This window comes from Antechinus flavipes, chromosome 1 (assembly GCF_016432865.1).
Source record: "Antechinus flavipes isolate AdamAnt ecotype Samford, QLD, Australia chromosome 1, AdamAnt_v2, whole genome shotgun sequence".
Lineage (NCBI taxonomy): Eukaryota > Metazoa > Chordata > Mammalia > Dasyuromorphia > Dasyuridae > Antechinus > Antechinus flavipes.
This window is the reverse complement of record NC_067398.1, coordinates 596,911,278-596,929,809: the sequence shown is the minus strand read 5'-3', so window position 1 is coordinate 596,929,809 and position 18,532 is coordinate 596,911,278. Positions and strand designations below refer to the sequence as shown.

Here is an 18,532-nt window from a genome sequence, read left to right as displayed (position 1 = left end):
TTATGAATAGAATGAAGCAGACAAGTTAACAAAGAACACCAAAAAGTTCTGTTTAGAAAAACAGGAGAAAGAGTAGTGTGAGGGAAATCAAGAGAGGAGAGAATTTCATAAATGTCAAATCAAGTCCAGAGGCCAAGGAGCATGAAGACAGAGAAAAACTACTGGACTAGAGTAAGTCACTGGTGACAAGTACTCACAGCAAATCAGCAAAAGGTACATGATCAGAGAATCAAGTATAGTGAGCTGAATATGAAAGCCTAGTAGCAAGGGAGTTAAGATCACTACATTCCCCTCTCCCTTTTTTAAAGAAATCTGGATGTATATAAATGAAGAGAAATAGTCTATTACTATATTTTTATTTATTATACAATAATATTTTATAAAGCCTAATCTTTGCCTCTATGCTAACATTCCTTAAATCCTATCAATTCTTGTTCATTTCACATCTCTATTTAATCATATCATGCCTTCCTCTTGCTCTCCAAATTCTGATTCAGTTTATGTCTTTTCTCACTTTTGTTCTTCAGCCTTTACTTACCGATCTTCACTTTTGTCACTCACAAAACAGAACATTATTCTTGTCTACTCTTTGTTAAAGGAATAATCTCTGACTATAGAGGCAGCAAATAGTGGAGTAAGTAGAACACAGGACACGGAATCCTTTGATATTTACTAGTTGTGTGACTCTGGGAAAGTCACTTAATTGATGTCTACTTTGGTATCCTCACCAGTTAAATAGGGATAATTGTAGCACTTCCCTCCTAGAGTTGTTGTGAGGGTAAAATGATGTATTTGTTTCATATTTCAATTTAATTTTTATTTTCAGTTCCAAATTTTCTAATTCTCTTCTCCTTTACCTTCCTTCATTGAAAGGCTAGAAATGAAATTCCCACTATATGTATGAAATAATGTGAAATATATTTCTGTATTAGCTATGTTCCCCCTCAAAACGCACACACTACCACACACACACATACATGAAGAAAGAGAAAAAAATGTCTTCCACCTGCATTTTGAATCCATTACTTTTCTATCTGGAGATGATTAATTTTTTCCATTATCAGTCTTAAAGAACTTAAAGAAAGTTACTAAATCTTTCACATTTAACTACCTATAATATTGTTACTATATAGAGTGATCACTTGATCCTGCTCAGTTCACTTTGTAGTAGTTTGCCTAAATTTTCCTAAAAACACTCCCTTCATTGGTTTTTACAGTACAATAGTATTCCATCAAAATCATATGCCACAATTTGGCCATTACCCAATTAAAGGTCATTTCCTCAATTTCTAATTTGCTACCACATAAAGAACTGTTTTTAATATTTTGGTACATCTGGGACCTTTTGTTTTTTCTTTGATTTACTTGGGGCATAGACTTAGTAATAGTGGGTCATAATTTTATAGCCCTTTGAGCATACTTCCAAATTGTTTACCAAAATGGAAATAGTTCGCAGCTCCACTAACATGGATAGTATATTAGTATTATTTTCCCACATCCTCTCCAGTGTTTGTCATTTTCCTTTTCTGTCATCTTAGCCAATCTCAGGTAAGAAGTAGTCATCCAGAGTTGTTTTAATTTTTATTTTTCTAATTATTAGTGATTTAGATAATTTTTTCATATGACTATTGAAAGTTTTGATTCTTATTCTGAAAATTGCTTATTCATATCCTTTGACCATTTATCAATTGGGAAGTAGCACCTATTTTTAAAAATTTGGCTCAATTCTTTATATATTTGATAAATGAGCTCTTTATTAGAGAAAATGATCTATCTAAAATTTCCCATTTCCCTGTTTTTTTCCAGTCTTGGCTACTCTATTGTGTTTGTACACAAAAAAGTTTGTGTAATTAATTATCCCTTTTTCCTACTATAAACCTCTCTATTTTGTTTGGCAATGAATTCCTCCTTTATCCATAAATCTGACTATGTCTTCCGAACTCCTTCAACTAAAAATAATAAAGTAGAAATCCTGAAAATCAAAGGAGCTAGTTTGTCTTTTGATTCTAAAATATCTGGGAAGTTCTCCTTTTTAATTTCTTGAAATGTAAAGCCTAAGCTTTTAAAAAATTATTATTTTTAAAAATTATAAAAATTACTGCTTTCAAGCAGTCCAATAATTCTTAAATTATTTCTCATTCTCTTTTCCAAGTCATTTATTTTTTCTGAGATATTTCAATATATAAATAGAAGATTTTTTCTATTTTTAAAAAATATTTTGAATGTGTTTTATTTTTTCTTGATGTCTTGGAGTTTTTAAGCTTCTATTTGTTTAATTCTAATTTTTAAGGAACTAGTATCTTTATTATTTTTCTCTCTTTTTCCAAGGTGTTAGTAATATTTTCATAATTTTCTTGTATTACTTTCCTTTCTTTTCCTAATTTTTCCTCTATTGTTCTGATTTTGAAATTTCTGCTCTTTTGTATCTATTTCTTTATTCTTCTAGAAAATTTTATAAAACTTGTTTCTAATCTGCATTTTTCCCCATAAGGCTTTGCTTGTATATATTTTAAAGTCATTGTCTTTTGAATCTGTGTCTTGCCTTTCTGTCATCACAGTAGCATTTATGGTCAGGTTCTTTTTTGTGGTTATTGTTAACTCATTTATATAATCTATTTCTTGACTTTGGACCCTATGCTTGAGTTTGTCTTTGCTTACCTCTGGGAGTAGAAAGGAAGATGTCTGACTTGTTTTTATAATTTATATATCCTGTTACCTTTATACCCAGGTCTGTTGGCCTGTAAGTTTTTAGTGCTTCCAACAGAATATGATCTATGGAGTGGTCTGGTTACTTCCTTCCTGGTTTTTACTTTGTCCAAAACCAGGTAGGAACCCTGAACCTTCATGACTGCAAGCATTGCTCTCTTATGTCCTGGAACTATAACCCAGAAATAAGTAATGGACAAAAGGTCTGCCAAATGGTACATGTTCTTCTTTTCAGTGCTGAAATAGAGATCTTTTCTAAATCACTTTCTGACCAATCCCCTTAGCATCTCTGTGTTTGGGACAATCTTACAGCTGGCACCACTGCTACTTCCAAGGCCACAGCTGATACCATTTCCACTTTACTTCTTGTCAGTCCCCATTCCCAATATTTGTAGACCATTCTGTCGGGGGTTGGAAAAAATGATTCATGGTGACTTTTTGTTGATAGTTTCACTTAGAATTCAGTTTGAAGCCCTTCTTAAAAGTTCTTTAGAGGGATGTGTTGGGAACAATAGTAAAAAATATATTTGCTTTATTCAGCCATCTTGACTCTGCCCCCAAGATAAAATTTGTAAAGCATTTTGCCAAGCTTAAAACATTATATTAATGCTAGCTATTAATTATTATTAAGATAGTTATACATTTAATTGCAACTTAAGAGGAATGTGAATCTATTTAAAATGCACTGCTTACCTCCACATATTCTATTCTTCCTGTGACTAGATCTGCACTGGGTTCAGGAGCATGAAACATAATACAGCCTCCAAACTGGTCGCTTCCTATTTCTTCACCAAACTTCCCTTGTAGACATGTCTGGGTAGCAAATTCCCCTTAAAAAGATGTTAATGCATAATTTCATCAGTGATTACTTAGTTTATATATACTTTTAAATACACTGATAAAGATATTTTGATTCATTTCCCTAATTTAGGTGAATGAACACAGTCTACTATATAGCACTTTTCAAAGGCTCAGATTCATCATCTTGAATCCTTGATTTCTTTGAGGCAGATAGAGCAGCTATTATTATCTACATTTTACAAAAAAAAGGAAGCTGTAGCTAAGAGATATGAGGTGGTTTGTCTAAACCAGTGATTCTCAAAGTATGGTCTAAGAATCCTGGGGATCTCTGAAACCCTTTTAGAGGGTCTACAAATTCAAAAATAGTTTTTATTTCCAATATGGTAAATGTCTATAAATATAATCCAGATAAACAAAAACTCTTTGGAGAGATCCTCAATAATTTTTAATAGGATAAAGATACTGAAAACAAAAGTTTGAGAACCACTGGTAAATCATATGACTAATTAGCAACCAAATCACACGAGATCAAATCTCTTCTGACTGAATTTCTGTTCTATGACTTTGCTTCCAAGTAGAGCACCAACTTTTCAGAGTTTAGGCAGGTTAAGGATTTTGTTTTGTCTTTATATCATCACATCATTTGTATCCACATTGTAGACATTTACTAAATGCTGTTATAAAAAATGAATTCAATTGAATTTATCCAAGCCTTTTTCTGTGTAGTGCAAAAAATTTTGTTATTAACTGTTCAGTGGAATTAGCTGTAGTCACAATCATGACTGAATGAAATATTCAGGGAAAAATATATCAGGCTGAATTCTATAACTGTGTATATAACCAATCCTCTCTTCTAATATACCTATTTTTTATAGATGACATGTCAGAAGATAGGGATTATATAGCTTTTAGAGAATTAAAAAAAAAAGAGGTTAAGTGAGTGAAAGGTGAATAGTCTTTTGTCAGCTTTTCAGATACTACACTGATTGCAGTCTTATAGATTTGTAAATTGAAATTTAATTCAATAGAACACTAGATTATAACAAGGAAAAATCCAAACGATGCAGAATAAACAAATCTATAAACATAGCAAAAGCAAAGGACCATATAATTTTTCTATCAAAAGCATAAATAGTTTCTGTTGCTATAGAAACTACTGATTTTCTTAAGGTTTTGTCTCAAGGGTATTTAATTTTTTTGTGCAACCTTCAAACTAACACATTTTCTATATTTCATTATTTAAACTGTATTGCTGAAATGCTTCACTTTTTTTTTTTTTTTTTGGCTAAGGCAGTTGAGGTTAAGTGGCTTGCTCAGAGTCACACAGCTAGAAGTGTTAAGTGTCTGAGATCAAATTTGAATTCAAGTCCTCCTGATTTCAGGGCTGGTGCTCTATCTACTGCAACACCTAGCTTCTCCAGTGCTTCATTTTTTAAGAACCTTAACTGCACTTTTAAATTCAGCATATAATAATATAGTCAACAAGGACTTTGACTTGAATTTTAAAATTGAATTCATGTATCTTCAAATAATCCAAGAAAATTCTAAACTAAGGCTAGCATGATTAAAATAGTTATACTAACACTGTGAAAATACCTGTATCAAATCCATCAGGACATGCTGGAATTTTATCATTCCATTCTACATTATTGGAGCCTCTCACTAAGATATTTCTTGTAAGAACACCAACTTCAGCCCTTGCTTCAAATAATGTCCCATCAGGAAGTGTGATGGTCTTTCCTAAATGTGTATATTTCAAGGAACTGGTTAGCTTTATAGACATGCCATCGTCAGAAATTGATGCAATTGTCTTCTTTTCATTCTCTTTTTGACTGTGTCTGTGAAACAAACACAAAATAAAACCATAAGATTATAATATGAAAAGCACAAGCATGCCATATGTTTATTAGTTTTATATTAAACAGTATCTGTGAGGATATTGTGGGCAAGAAAATGAGAAGGAATATAAGGGCTCAAAGAATTATAAATCAGGATGTTTATTATCTACTGGCATGTAAGGTAATGTAGTTAGTTCTCCTTATAGTCCCATGGGTACACAAATGAACAGTGGCTTAGACATTTATTGGTCCTGCACCCTGATTGAATGCCCATACCTTTGGATCTTTGCCTTTATATTGAATTGCTGTTTCTGAGCTGATTCACAAAACACCAATTATATTGAAATACAGTTATATAATATTAAAAGTTACAAGTTCACAGACTCCCTGAAACCTATTATTGGACTCCATGGGATCTCAGGTTGAGATGAAAGAAGAAGAGTCTGGGACTCCCAGTTTGAGATTCTCATTTAAAGCCTACTCTAGAAAGCTTTCCCTGATTTTTCCTCACCCTCAAATTTCTCTCCCAAAATATTTGGTTTTTATTTATTTTGAGAAATCATATATTGTTTTGAAATATAGTTACTGTATAATGTACCACAATTAGCATTTTTTGTTTGAATTTCTTATTTCCCTAAACACCTAGCCTGGTGCTTTGCATATTGAGGATCCTTGATAATTAGTTATTGAATTGAACTGAATTTAAAGTTCTAATATATAGGAAATATATTTTTCTATGCTTTATAACAATCAAGCATACTCTTATGTTTGCTACATAGAAACTGAGAAGGAGATGGTTAAAAAGAATAAAAAGGAAGAGACAACTCAATATGCTTAGGCTAGAATCTAACTGTACAGTTTTCAATGATTTCTCATTAAAAAGCATTTCTATAAAATAGACTTTAAAATATTAAACTGAGACATTCTTGCTAATGTGATGTTTTTGCTAATACACTATTAAAGTTTTTTCCCTCATGTCAGAACATAAGCACTTGGAAGTTAAGTATATACTTAATTCTCTTTAGCATCTGCATGTCTATTTTTAACTTGTAAAATGGCAAAGTGACAAAAAATGCCAGCTTGAGTCTTAATTTCCTTTTAAAAAAAAAGCCCTGAAATTAAATGTGCATCACAACATTATTGAGTGGTTTTCTGTCTTGAATTACCATTTATTCCTTGATAAATGTCAGCATTTTTAATCTTACATTGCCTGGGATTTGAGCAATAAAGTAAAAATATTTTTAAAAAATACTTAGTATAGAATATTGTTAGACTGGTGGTCTTCTTTATTTTATTTGCTGTCTGCTGAGCTATAAGATTAAACAGAAGGAATAATTAGAGGTAATTTTAGTTAAAAATTATGTATTTAAAAAAGTCCTGTGGATATCAACTTTTATTTATATAGCTTTTTCCCTCAATCATTACAAACAATTGGAATTGGGGGGATCTAAACTATGAAGGGCAAGATATAGTCACTAAGCAGATGTCATCTGTTTCTTTACCTCTAATTCAGAAAATTGATTAAAGTTTGATATTTTGGCAAATGCCATTTAATTCAGTTGAAGCATTACATTTAGTGAAAATCACCCGCTATGTTCCACTTTAATTTTTAGGGCCTTCTCTTGCTGTACCTGTGTCCAGTAGTTGCAATCACAATTTCATCTCCCACATTCCACGTTACTGCTTCCTGTAAAACCAGAGTACTCTCCCCTGCTTCTGCAGTCTGAGCCAATCGAGTCCAGGTCACAGGAATAGGCAGACCTAGAGTTGTACAAATTCCAAACAAACATACAAATTCTAAATTTGTATATATTTTCTTAGGCATTTATATCTTTATAAGCTTGGATTTTACATGTACATATATATGTGGATACTTTAAAATACATGTATACATATATATACGTACATAGATATAAATATGAATATATAGTACCTATTTGTGATTATGTTCAATTTGTAGTAAGTTTTTACCTTTGCATCTTGAGCTTCATATTTTAAAAAAATATAAGTACACTGCTTTCTTTATTGCTATACAATGAGTATCATAGGATTGATAGATAAAGGAGGCAACCATCTTTTCCAGTTTCTTCCCGTTATAGATGAAAAACTGAGGCCCAGTGAGATTAAGTGATTTTTCTAAGATCAAAAAGTTTAATAAAAAGGCAGAGTCAGGATCTCAACCCAGGAATCAAATATGAAATCAAGTAACTCATTCAGTGAGGGTCAGAGGAAAGTATATTAGATACCAAGCCAGAAGACTCAGAACCTCTGTCACTACTGCAGGTGTGACATTGGATAGATTGTTTGACCTCTCAGGGCCTCAGTTTACTCACTTTAAAAAGAGGGGATTAGATAGATTATATGATTACTAACGTATTATAGGCTTATTATTATTGGCAACTAAGTGGCATAGTGAATAGAGTAAATCTCTTTACAAAGTAACAACCTAAATATGGCATGATCTTACAGAAGGAATGATGATTACTTTTTATACTGATAGCAATTCAATTGATAATAATTGATTGTAGATAGAAAATGGAATATGTCTGTTTTCTAAGAAATTGCATTCATACATAAATCCAATCTCTTATCTAATGTTTAAAAGCATAATATGTAAACCTATATGTAAAAATTCAGGTCTATAAAAAAGAGAAATGAATGAGTGCTTATTGGAATTATAGAGTTATTTATTTCATAATATACTTTGAAATTAATTTAAATAGTGCATCCATTGGAGGCTTTTAAATATGATTAAGTTTGCAATAATTCTACTTACAACTTTTAAATTTTTTTTAGATTCTGAATAAAAAGATATGGGATCTGACTTTACATCCACAAGGCACTTCATATATGACCCTGGGAAAATAGTTTCCCTTTTCCCGGTTTCATCAATAAATGGAAAGATTTGCACTAGGTACCTCCCAACTTGAAAATCCTGCAATTATCTACATTTAGTATGTAGGAAGTCACACCAGAACATTTAAGATTACAGTTCAAAAATAACATTTTCAATTGAATAACCATCCTCTACTTAGAGATTTTATAGAATTTTTAAATGCCATTTTATGTAAACAATAAAAGATTTCCACTCTATAAGTAGATCTATTTGAAAATAATGGATGGGAAACTGAGTCATCAAATGGCTAAACCAATAGTATAGTGCAGCAGTCATATTTATAGTCTCTAGTGCTACACTTCTATAACTAAATTCTTAAATATTGGCTGAAGTACCATGTAGATCAAGTATCCCCTCTCGCACAGCCAGAGTTTTTGCTCCATAGACTGGGAGCTCAGGAGAACGTAGGTGTCCATGCAGAGTAATAACTGCTTTGTGTTGGAAGGGAGATGCTTCAGTTCCAATCTAAATGAGATAAAAGTCATATGATAAAAATTAAAATATTTTCATTTCTGTCTTGATGAAAGGCATTCCTTATTTTTTTTTTATTATGTGTGTATAAAGAGGAGGGATGGGTTCAGCCTTATATTACCCTCCGATATATTCTACCCAAAAGATTGTTTCAAAATGGAATGGCCTTTCTCTCAAAAGATCCTATGTTCTTACTTCTAGAGCTTTTCAAGGAGAAGCGGTGCAATCTCTTGTTGACAATATTATAGAAGAGCTTCATATTTCATATTGTTGTTCTATATAATTTTTGAAGTACCTGTGAACTCTGATTTTGTGATGTTTTGACAAACCATTTCTATTCCCAAAAATCTTTAGTCTTAGCTTTAGTCACCTATTGCAAGATCTCTCCAACCTCCATCTTTTTGTTTGAATAGTTTGAATAATAGTTCTTACAAATGAACTTTGCTACTCAGTATTCAGTTTGACATCATGTTGCTGTTTTTCTATGAAAGGAGAGAATACATTTAGAGCATACTCCCAATTTCTTATCCTCAGCTACTCCACAAATGAAGGTAATATTTAGCAGATCATACTAACTTTGGAGGAACTAAGGTTCTTTTTAAGACTATGCCATATTTAAGAAAAAAGTTGGAAAGGCAGAGGTGAACTAAAAAACATATGAAGTTCTTGTACATACCTGAAGCATGCCTCCATCTGTAATTAAGATGTTCTCTGCTTGAAGTTCAATGTCTGCTTCATCAAATATTAGACTTCCCCCTATGAATCAAGCCATTTTGAAATTCATTGCAATCAAAAGTACAATTAAAAAATAGAAAGGTAAATGAGTAGTTTATAGCATTTAAAATGTATAAATCAACTCAGTTTTCAGTACAGTAAATTTTAACTTTTCTTCTCACCATGTATTGCTGGGGCTATGAATGGAATTGTAGCTTAATTTTTTTTTAAGATTTTAGAAGAAAAATATTGTTGTTGATTAGAAAGCCCATACACCAAAACTTAGGATAGGATTCTCTTGTATTGCCTTTTATTTTACAAGTGATAATATAAAACAGCTCTACAAATTATTATAATATTAAAAATTTAGGGTTTTAAAGTCAATTTGGGCCTAAAAATGATTGTGAAAAAAATGTCCATGAGAAGTGAAACTCTGATCTAGGAAATATTTTTGTAGAGTAACATTTTTTTCCTTTGCCTGTTGGCCAGATTAAAATACTATTTTCTAAATAAAATAATATTATGTCATATTCTTTTTACTTTAAAATCAGATTTGGGGCAATCATTTTCCAATAAGAGTGCAGTTTTGGCTACAAAAAGGTAATTTTTTAAAGTATCTGAGTAGTGGAAACTATTTTGTGGACTAAAAGACAAGTAACTTACTTACAAGATGAGTCCATACATGTTCAATAGAAAAAGTAGAAAATAAACTTTTATTAAGTTACTATGCTAAGTATTTCACACATACTACTTCATATGATCCTCATATTAGCTCTGGGAAATAATTACTATTATTATCTACATTTTAGAAATAAGAAAAGTGAGGTATAGGCAGCAGTTAAATGACTTGCCCAGAGTCACATAGCTAGTAAGCAGATTAGAACTGAAGTTTTCTTGATTCCAAGCCCAGCACTCTATTTTCTGTACTATCTCGATGCCTATTGTGCCTACTGATTTTACATGCAATTCTAACAAGCTTCATTATCAACAGATTAGAAGGAGCAAATTTTAAGAGATTGAAGCAGAAAAAAGGAGCATGGTTAGAAGCAGGTGCATTGATAATGAGCAATAAGGTATATAGCCTGACACTGAAAGAAATAACAGATGGCCATTTGGTTTAAACAGCAAAAAGTCTTTGCAATGTCCACAATGACCCTTAGTCATCAAAAAAAGTCTAAACTATTTTCAGAGACACAGAAATAACTATATGCATAGGCAAGGGAGGGAAGAAGAGGGGGGAGAGGGAGGGGGAGAGAGAGAGAGAGAGAGAGAGAGAGAGAGAGAGAGAGAGAGAGAGAGAGAGAGAGACAGAGACAGAAAGAGAAAGAGAGAGAGAGAGAGAGAGAGAGAGAGAGAGAGAGAGAGAGAGAGAGAGACAGAGAGAAAGAGAGAGAGAGAGAGAGAGAGAGAGAGAGAGAGAGAGAGAGAGAGAGAGAGAGAGAGAGAGAAAGAGAGAGAAGGGGAAAGTCAAGGAGAGAGGGAGAGAGAGGGAGGGAGAGAGAAAAGGAGAAAGGTAGGGAAGAAACAGAATGGAGAGAAGGAAGGACAGCAAGAATGAGAAGGGAGAGAGAGAATTTTAGAAGTTTACCTTGAATAAGAAGCATTTTAAGAACAGGGGTACTTTGATCCAACAAAATTATTTGTCTTTTTGTGATTACAACAAGTGATCCTTCTTCTGGAGGAGATTGGCCTCCCCATGAAAAATTGGAGGACCAAACATCAATATAGAGGAAATCAGCATTATCCTATAATAGAAAATGATTGTGGTAAAATTTTTAAAAAGACCTTAAACATTATTGAATTTCATAGGATATCTTAGCATCATTACTTTGTTTTAGACAAACAGAAAAAATAAGTTAACTTCCATTTTTACAACATTTTACAGTTTAAATTAGTTTTAGATTTGACCTCATTATGATTTTGTAAGTAGATAAAGTAAATACTATTAACTTCTTAATATAGATTAAGAAATGGGGGTTTAGTGGGTTCAAATGACCTGCCTATGACAATACATTTAATAAAGAAGGAGCCAGTGTTCAAACCCAGATCTTCTGACTACATATTTGGCATACTTTCTACTATATCATGTTTCCTCTAAAAATGTAAATTGTTTCTCTATACATGTATTACAGTCACTTCTCAACTATCTATATTAGGAGTCATTGAGTACATAATACATAGCTATTTGTTCTTCCTCCCCTAATCCTAAAATTTGCTAGACTTAGCAAGTATGCTCACTGTGCCCAATAGTACTTTTACCAGTTTGGCAATGCCATTGCTTCCAATGCTGACATAAATTTTAACCCACTGGGAAGGAGAATGGGCATTCGTAATACAAATAATGTGTGTCTCATTGGTAGATTTCACATCGCATACAGCTTGTCCAATTGTGACATGGATATCTTCCATATTTGAACTACAAAGAAGAAAAACAAACATACTAAGATATTTTGTTTGCTTACCTCAGATTTTCCTGCCACAGTGTCAAATTCTATGTTTAAGATACTAAGCTAATTTTTTATCTTTGAGCCACATGAATTCATTTTTTTCCTCATGAATTATTTTGAAATCTTAGAACTATCAGCTGTCAGTAATGAAGCTGGCAGATCATATTTTTATGGAAATACAGGAAATAAATGCATAGAAGAAGGTAACTAAAATGAAAAGGCCAAGAAATAAAACTATCTAGTCTTAAACTGTTCCTTCTTTTCCCCTGGTAGTTTGCTTCATTACTCATTAACATAGAAGGAGAATACAGAAAATAAATGGACCAAAACCACAAATTAGTAAATTGAACTACTTTCATTTTTTAGCAGTCTGGTTAAAAGATTTAATTGGAGAGATATCTGAGACTATTTGCTAAAGTGAATTTTAAGGGTTATCTGTGTTTGCCAGCTATTTATGTACTCTTTTAACATGAAGAAACAATAAGAGTTTGGCATATGAAGAAAGATTAAAGATTGATTTTTATTTGACCTATAGAAAGGAGTTAAGGATAGAGGATTAATAATAATTTTCCAGTGTTTTGAGCAATTTTGAGTTGATATTGGTGATCCCTTCTGATTCAAATAAGGAGATAAGAAGAGAAAGTCAGTTTAAATTTAAGATGTTTTAGGAAGGCTTTCCTAATTATAAAAGGTCCTTAAGGGATACTACTTAATACTTTTCTCTAGAGATTTGTAAGAAGTAAAATCCTGTTTGAAGTTAGGCTGGTGATTTTTCAAGTTTTCTTTTTGATTTAACATTCTAAAATATAGCATCTATGGATATCTCATTAGGAACAAGCTAATACTACCCTGAAATAAGGAAAGATATGTATGTTTGAAGAGGAGGGAAGAGAGAGGAGAGGCTTCTAAAGTAATCAAAAGCTATAAAAGTACCTGAATCCTGATCCTTTGATTGTGAGTCTTGTGCCTCCTTCTGTGCCTCCTCTTCTTGGTGTTACATCAGTGATGACTGGAGTTAAAGAGGCCATATATGTAAAGGTGGTATTTGACTGAATGGAGTATTCCCCATTAACAATCCTCACTTCACAATCTTTCTGAGTTTCATTGCCTGTGGAGAAAAGATCACAATGAAAAGAGCTTTACTGTTACATTTTTTTTTAACACCATTTCCGTGTATTTGCATAGTTAAAGCACACATATGCTACTAAAAACCGAGGCATGTGAGCAGCCAAAGAAATTGTTATAAAGAATATGAACTAAAGCTTGCTCACTTTATTTCTAATAGAACTCTTCAAGACATCAAAACAGGGCTTTAGGTTGTATTTTATTGGACCTTTATAGTTAGTTGATAAAGCCTAAGAACTTCTCAGAATTATATCTTTAAATGCAAAAAACAAAAAGCAGATTTGCAAAGGAAATCAATTTTGTTGAAATGTGGTGGTATCAAAATATTAATAAAACAAAGTTAGTGATTCCAGGTTATAAATTCTTGACACCTAAGATGATGATAAAGATGATGATAACAATGATAGTGATGATGTTTTGAAGTTCTGCACAATGAATAAAGTATGTTATCTCATTTGACCCTTGATCCCATAATTTGTGAAGTAGTCACTATCATAATTCCATTTTATAGATAAGGAAGTTTAGACTGGATAAGTGACTTGCTTGGGGACAAGTCATGTTGGGGCAATGCCTTTGGATGATTTATCCTGATGATGAAATACAAGTAACACCCCCAAAATCTTAACAGATTGCTGCAAGCCTTTTCCTGATTCCAAAGTCTATGACCTGTGCATGAGAGCACTGCATGAGGTCATTTGTATTCCTCTTTGGCTATTATATACCCCCAAAATTCTATCTCTTACATTTGAATTAATTAAATGGCCATTGCTTTGAAATGAAAAGTGGCCCAGAATAACTCTGGGCACTAGATGGATTTCTGAAAGTAGATGAGAATATTATTGAGATATTCCATCATAGCATTGTCCAGCAAAGCCTGGCCAATGACCTCTAGAAGATCGTAAGATCACTACACAGGAAGAATAATACAAATTGGTATTCATATATATCATATAGATATGGAATTCTATTTTCTGTTTGCTATCTTTCTTTATCCAGGTCCAGCTTGTATACTAATCTTAAATCTACTACTTGGGTTTATTTTGGTGACTATCAATGTCCAGTCAGTTGTCTTAGTAAGTTAATCAATTGGGAAAGAGGTTTCTCTCCCAAATGTTTATCAAATTCAGAATTTGATCATCATGATAGAGCTACAATTCGTCACTTTTTTCCACAAATAGTGCCAATGCCCAGTGTTTTAGGGATTCTTCTCCTCTAGAAATTCAAAGAAACATTTTTCTGCCTGAGAAACAAGTGCATGTGGGGAAATTGGTGGCCATACATTCAGGATTATATTGTATTCACAAGAAAAGTGTGTTAATAATGCTTCTGCAACAATTATGCTCAATGCATTTCTAAATATCAACTTCTGGGAGGAAATCATAGGTGGACTCAGAATATAGCAACCTTCAAAAATAGTTCTGACATGGTACACAACTGTCCTGGTATCCTGTGTGGTATCCACATGATTCCAGTGTATTTAATGTTCTCTTCATATAACTGGGGAAGAAAGGGAAGTACAAGATATCCAGACTGAGAAATTTGCAGTGATTCTCAGAGATTGAGTTTCATGATGCACTGATGTTGAAGAAGAGGACGTCTAAAGATTATTTTGTCTACCATTGGCAGTATATTTTTTTTCAACAAAACATTGATTTTTCCTACTGAGTAAAAATCAAGTCACAACATTTTAAAAGCCCTAATATTTGTCAAATCAAAAAATGAAAATATCCAGAGTTGTAATATTCAGACCCATTGATCAAGAATAGATAAAGCATTGGATAGATGTGTGAGGGGGATGTGAGGAAGGTGGTAGAAGTAGGGCTATACAATTTAATAGCTGTGAGAACAAGGTATGTTTTCAGGTCTTTTTACTAATGATGTCAGATAAGTGATGTGTTATTGTAGATAAAGTGAAAACTGGCACAGAAATAATAATGAGGAGTTTTGATTTTGACTGCTGAGATATGGATAATTTGAGTTAAAAATAATATTTTATTATAACCAAGTCACAGAATATGGTTCTTGAAAGATACATGAATTAAGAAAACAATATTTGGGGAGGAAACTGAAGAAAAGGGGGGAGGAAGAAAGAAAGAAGGAAAGAAAGAAAAATCATATAAATTCTTCAAGAAAAATATCACCAAGCTAAATGATCCCAAGATAGAATTTCATAATGGGACAAATTGTGTTTCTCATTTTTCTTGGTAGCAGTTTCTTTAATCATTACTTACCATTATTAAATGGAACTTTACAAAATAAGGTGTTATAATCAGATTGAAGTCGATTTACTTCACATTCAGTGTTGCATACTGATACCATTGAATTCTGTGGATTAAACCCAGAACCAATCACTGTCATTGTTAGACCACCACCAAAGCTCCCTGAGCATAGAGATAAAAAGAAAAGGAAAAAAAATCTAGTTAGGGGAAATCCATCAACAAGAATATCCTTAATTAATATGACTTGTAGCCTTAATTAAGATAAATAAGTTTAATCATCTGAATTCTTATAAATAATATAATTGTTTAATAGAATTTATTCACACAGTGGTAAGTAAATGTTCCTACTATTTCTCTAGAGAAGAGCAAAGAGAAAAACATTTAAATGATTTCTTTTAAAGAAGCCTTTGATAATTTGATTATATAAAATGTCAAACACCATGCTAAATTATTCTTCTAATTTAAATACCTGCTGCTTATAATTAAACATTACAAAATTTAACTATCAAAAATTTCCAATAGAAAAATATTTAATTTAAACAGAAAAGAATATCACATCATGTAACTTGATTACCTCCCACTTAGTAGTTTTTCCCCCTCTTACATTGTCTATATTATTTTTTTAACTTGGTTGATTTTTTTAAAATAAACGATCTGAATAATTTAAGGATAACATTTTGGCTCATATGACATATGGTATGGTAATTCATTCATTTAGTTATCATTCAATTAGTACTTTGTGGTTATTTTAGGGAATTCTAATATACTCACTTATTTTTAAAATGAATACAAATATCCTTTAGCATTTTACAGAAACTTAAAAATGAATGCAGGTGATAAAGTTTACAAAATATGTATGCTATAATCACATTTTTATTGCATAGACTTGCAAAAATAACATTTTAATTTTTATACCATTAGCTACCTTGTCTTGGAAAAAGATTCTGAATTGTGAGTGAATGTTCAAAAGCAATCCTGGAAACTGCATAGCCTCTTGTCAGATGTCTCAGCATAACAGGGAAAATGCCCCCAGCATGATTCCCAACTCTGCATCGCAATACACTGTCATTGACCATTGTGATGTTACATTGAATATCATCAATTGTTACTATAACCTCTGAGACATCAAAACCAAAAGAAGATCCAATGATTTCAATTTCAGTGCCAGGTGGTCCTTAAAAAAATCCATTAAAAAGTTTAGGATTACTTACACATATTTATTCACTTACATAACAAATATATTCAAAAATAGCATTGCCTTGAATAAAAGTATGATGTATGCCAATGCATTCTATAAAAATTCAAAAGCTATATAGTTTACTGTGGACTCAAAATCTAGGAGCAAATTATTTGCAATTAGTTTAACTATCAGGAATCCTCCTCTAATTGTTCCACCATTCCTAAGTCACTGATTTTATTTATTGGGATTGTAGAAAGTAATGGGAAGGTTCAAGATTAGGCTCAAAGGGAGCATGAATTTTGGGATCACATGCATCCAAGTGCTCATATCAAAACTAAAAATAAATGATACTCAATTGTCGTGTGTTATATAGTAACTCTCTAAGAGTGATTATATTTAAATCAATGCATCTTTATCTTTAATTGTATAAAAAATTTAGTTCAAATACATATTATAAATATAAGATTCACTTGCCATTGAAGCCCTTTGTGACTGTGATACAATGCAAAAAGCATCTGGCCCTGGAGTGAAAGAATATGGATTCATATCCTACTTATGGTGCCTACCAGCTGTGTGAATTTGGGCAGTTCACTTAATTTTCTGAGCCTTTGTTTTCTTATCTGTGAATTGAAATGGCTGGATATGCATGCATTTGTATATTCATACATATGCATAAATATGAAGATATATACTCATGTATACACACAAATGTACACATATATAAATATATAGATCTGAGGTTGTAAGGAATTTTAAGAAAAAAAGTCAAATATTTATTTGCTGGGGGATCAAGGTTGTGAATAAGGTATTTTACTCCAAAGATGAAAGTAGTACAAAGCAAAATTGAAATTATGTCTTTAGAATATATTATCTTTCAAGTTATATATACACAAACCCATGCACAAAAATAAGAATAATATCAAAAGGAAGAGATTTAAATAAAGATGATCAGGAGAATAAGAGTTATATACTAATGATTATCTCTTTCTTTGCAAATACATGCAGTTACAAAATACATATTAAAAATCCCTCCAATTCTTGGAAAGTACTCACATAAATAAATTACATTCTAGTTCATTATTATTGAGTGGTATTGATAAGATAAAGTACAAATAAGAAAATACCTCTGTCTGGCAAAACATCTTTGAGATATGGTGTATCATCCTGTGAATATGTAAATGACAATGGTGGAGAGGCAAATGAGTTTATGAGGATCCTCACTTCGACAGTTGCAGGTGAATTGGCTGGAGTGTTGCAGTGTATTTCACTAGGAGTAATAGATACAATCTTACATAGTCCATTCCCGATTGTTACTGTTGTGTTGCCTGGAGAGAAACCATTTCCTGTAATAATCAAAGAAGTACCACCTTGGGTGCTTCCAGAAGTTGGCAGTAAAGATGCTACTAAGGGGCTATTTACAGTGAAATTTCCAGCAGCTAGGCCTTTAGTCATCACTACAACTCTTACAGGATAATAACCAGCTGGCATTGCATTCACAACCACAGAAATGCTTGTGTCATTAACATATACTGCTCTGAACTGTCTGTCTCCAATACAAACAAGAACATCCTCCAGACATTCCCCAAATCCTTCTCCTTCTATCATGAACGCTGTAGACACATTTTGTAATGTATTTGGGAAGATTCCTGTTACAAAGGGTGTGATGTTGTCCAAGTAAGAAAATGTACAATTTCCTTGACACTGAGCAGGGATATTATGTATTCGAAGATCTATGTCCACACGCTGTTCAGGAGCAGGAGAAGTCTCACATTCAATCACAGTGTAATTTACTGACAAAATGGTGCATGGAAAACCTCCAATGGCAGCTTTTATCTGAGCAGAAGCAGCAGCAAATCCTGACCCTTTAATAATTAATCTTGTCATGCCTCTCGTAGATCCGACATTTGGGGTCACTGTGTCAATATGGGGCAAAAGAACAAATCGTCTGTCCAGTTCTTTGGTCAAGGTGTTTATGGCTGTACCCAAGTTGTCCACAATTAATGTGACAAGTTCCCCAACTCCAATAGCCATTGAGTTTTGAGGGTCAATATGACATATGATGACATTTTCAGAACTCAATTCTATTACACAGGGATAGCCACCAATGGTAACCTGAAATTGTATTAATTGTGAAA

General features: G+C 32.5%; 1 protein-coding gene across 1 annotated transcript in view; it reads right to left on the bottom strand.

Moving 5' to 3' along the window:
- Positions 1-18,532, bottom strand: part of PKHD1L1 (PKHD1 like 1) — a 167,411-nt gene that overhangs the window by 66,391 nt on the left and 82,488 nt on the right. The window contains exons 38-48 of the mRNA XM_051970994.1: positions 17,522-18,509; positions 16,143-16,391; positions 15,230-15,379; positions 12,807-12,981; positions 11,686-11,842; positions 11,015-11,171; positions 9,389-9,468; positions 8,577-8,706; positions 6,977-7,106; positions 5,104-5,345; positions 3,400-3,536 (exon numbers count right to left, since the gene is read on the bottom strand). Coding sequence (XP_051826954.1) covers positions 3,400-3,536; positions 5,104-5,345; positions 6,977-7,106; positions 8,577-8,706; positions 9,389-9,468; positions 11,015-11,171; positions 11,686-11,842; positions 12,807-12,981; positions 15,230-15,379; positions 16,143-16,391; positions 17,522-18,509 — 2,595 coding nt within the window. The remainder of the gene's footprint in view (positions 1-3,399; positions 3,537-5,103; positions 5,346-6,976; positions 7,107-8,576; positions 8,707-9,388; positions 9,469-11,014; positions 11,172-11,685; positions 11,843-12,806; positions 12,982-15,229; positions 15,380-16,142; positions 16,392-17,521; positions 18,510-18,532) is intronic.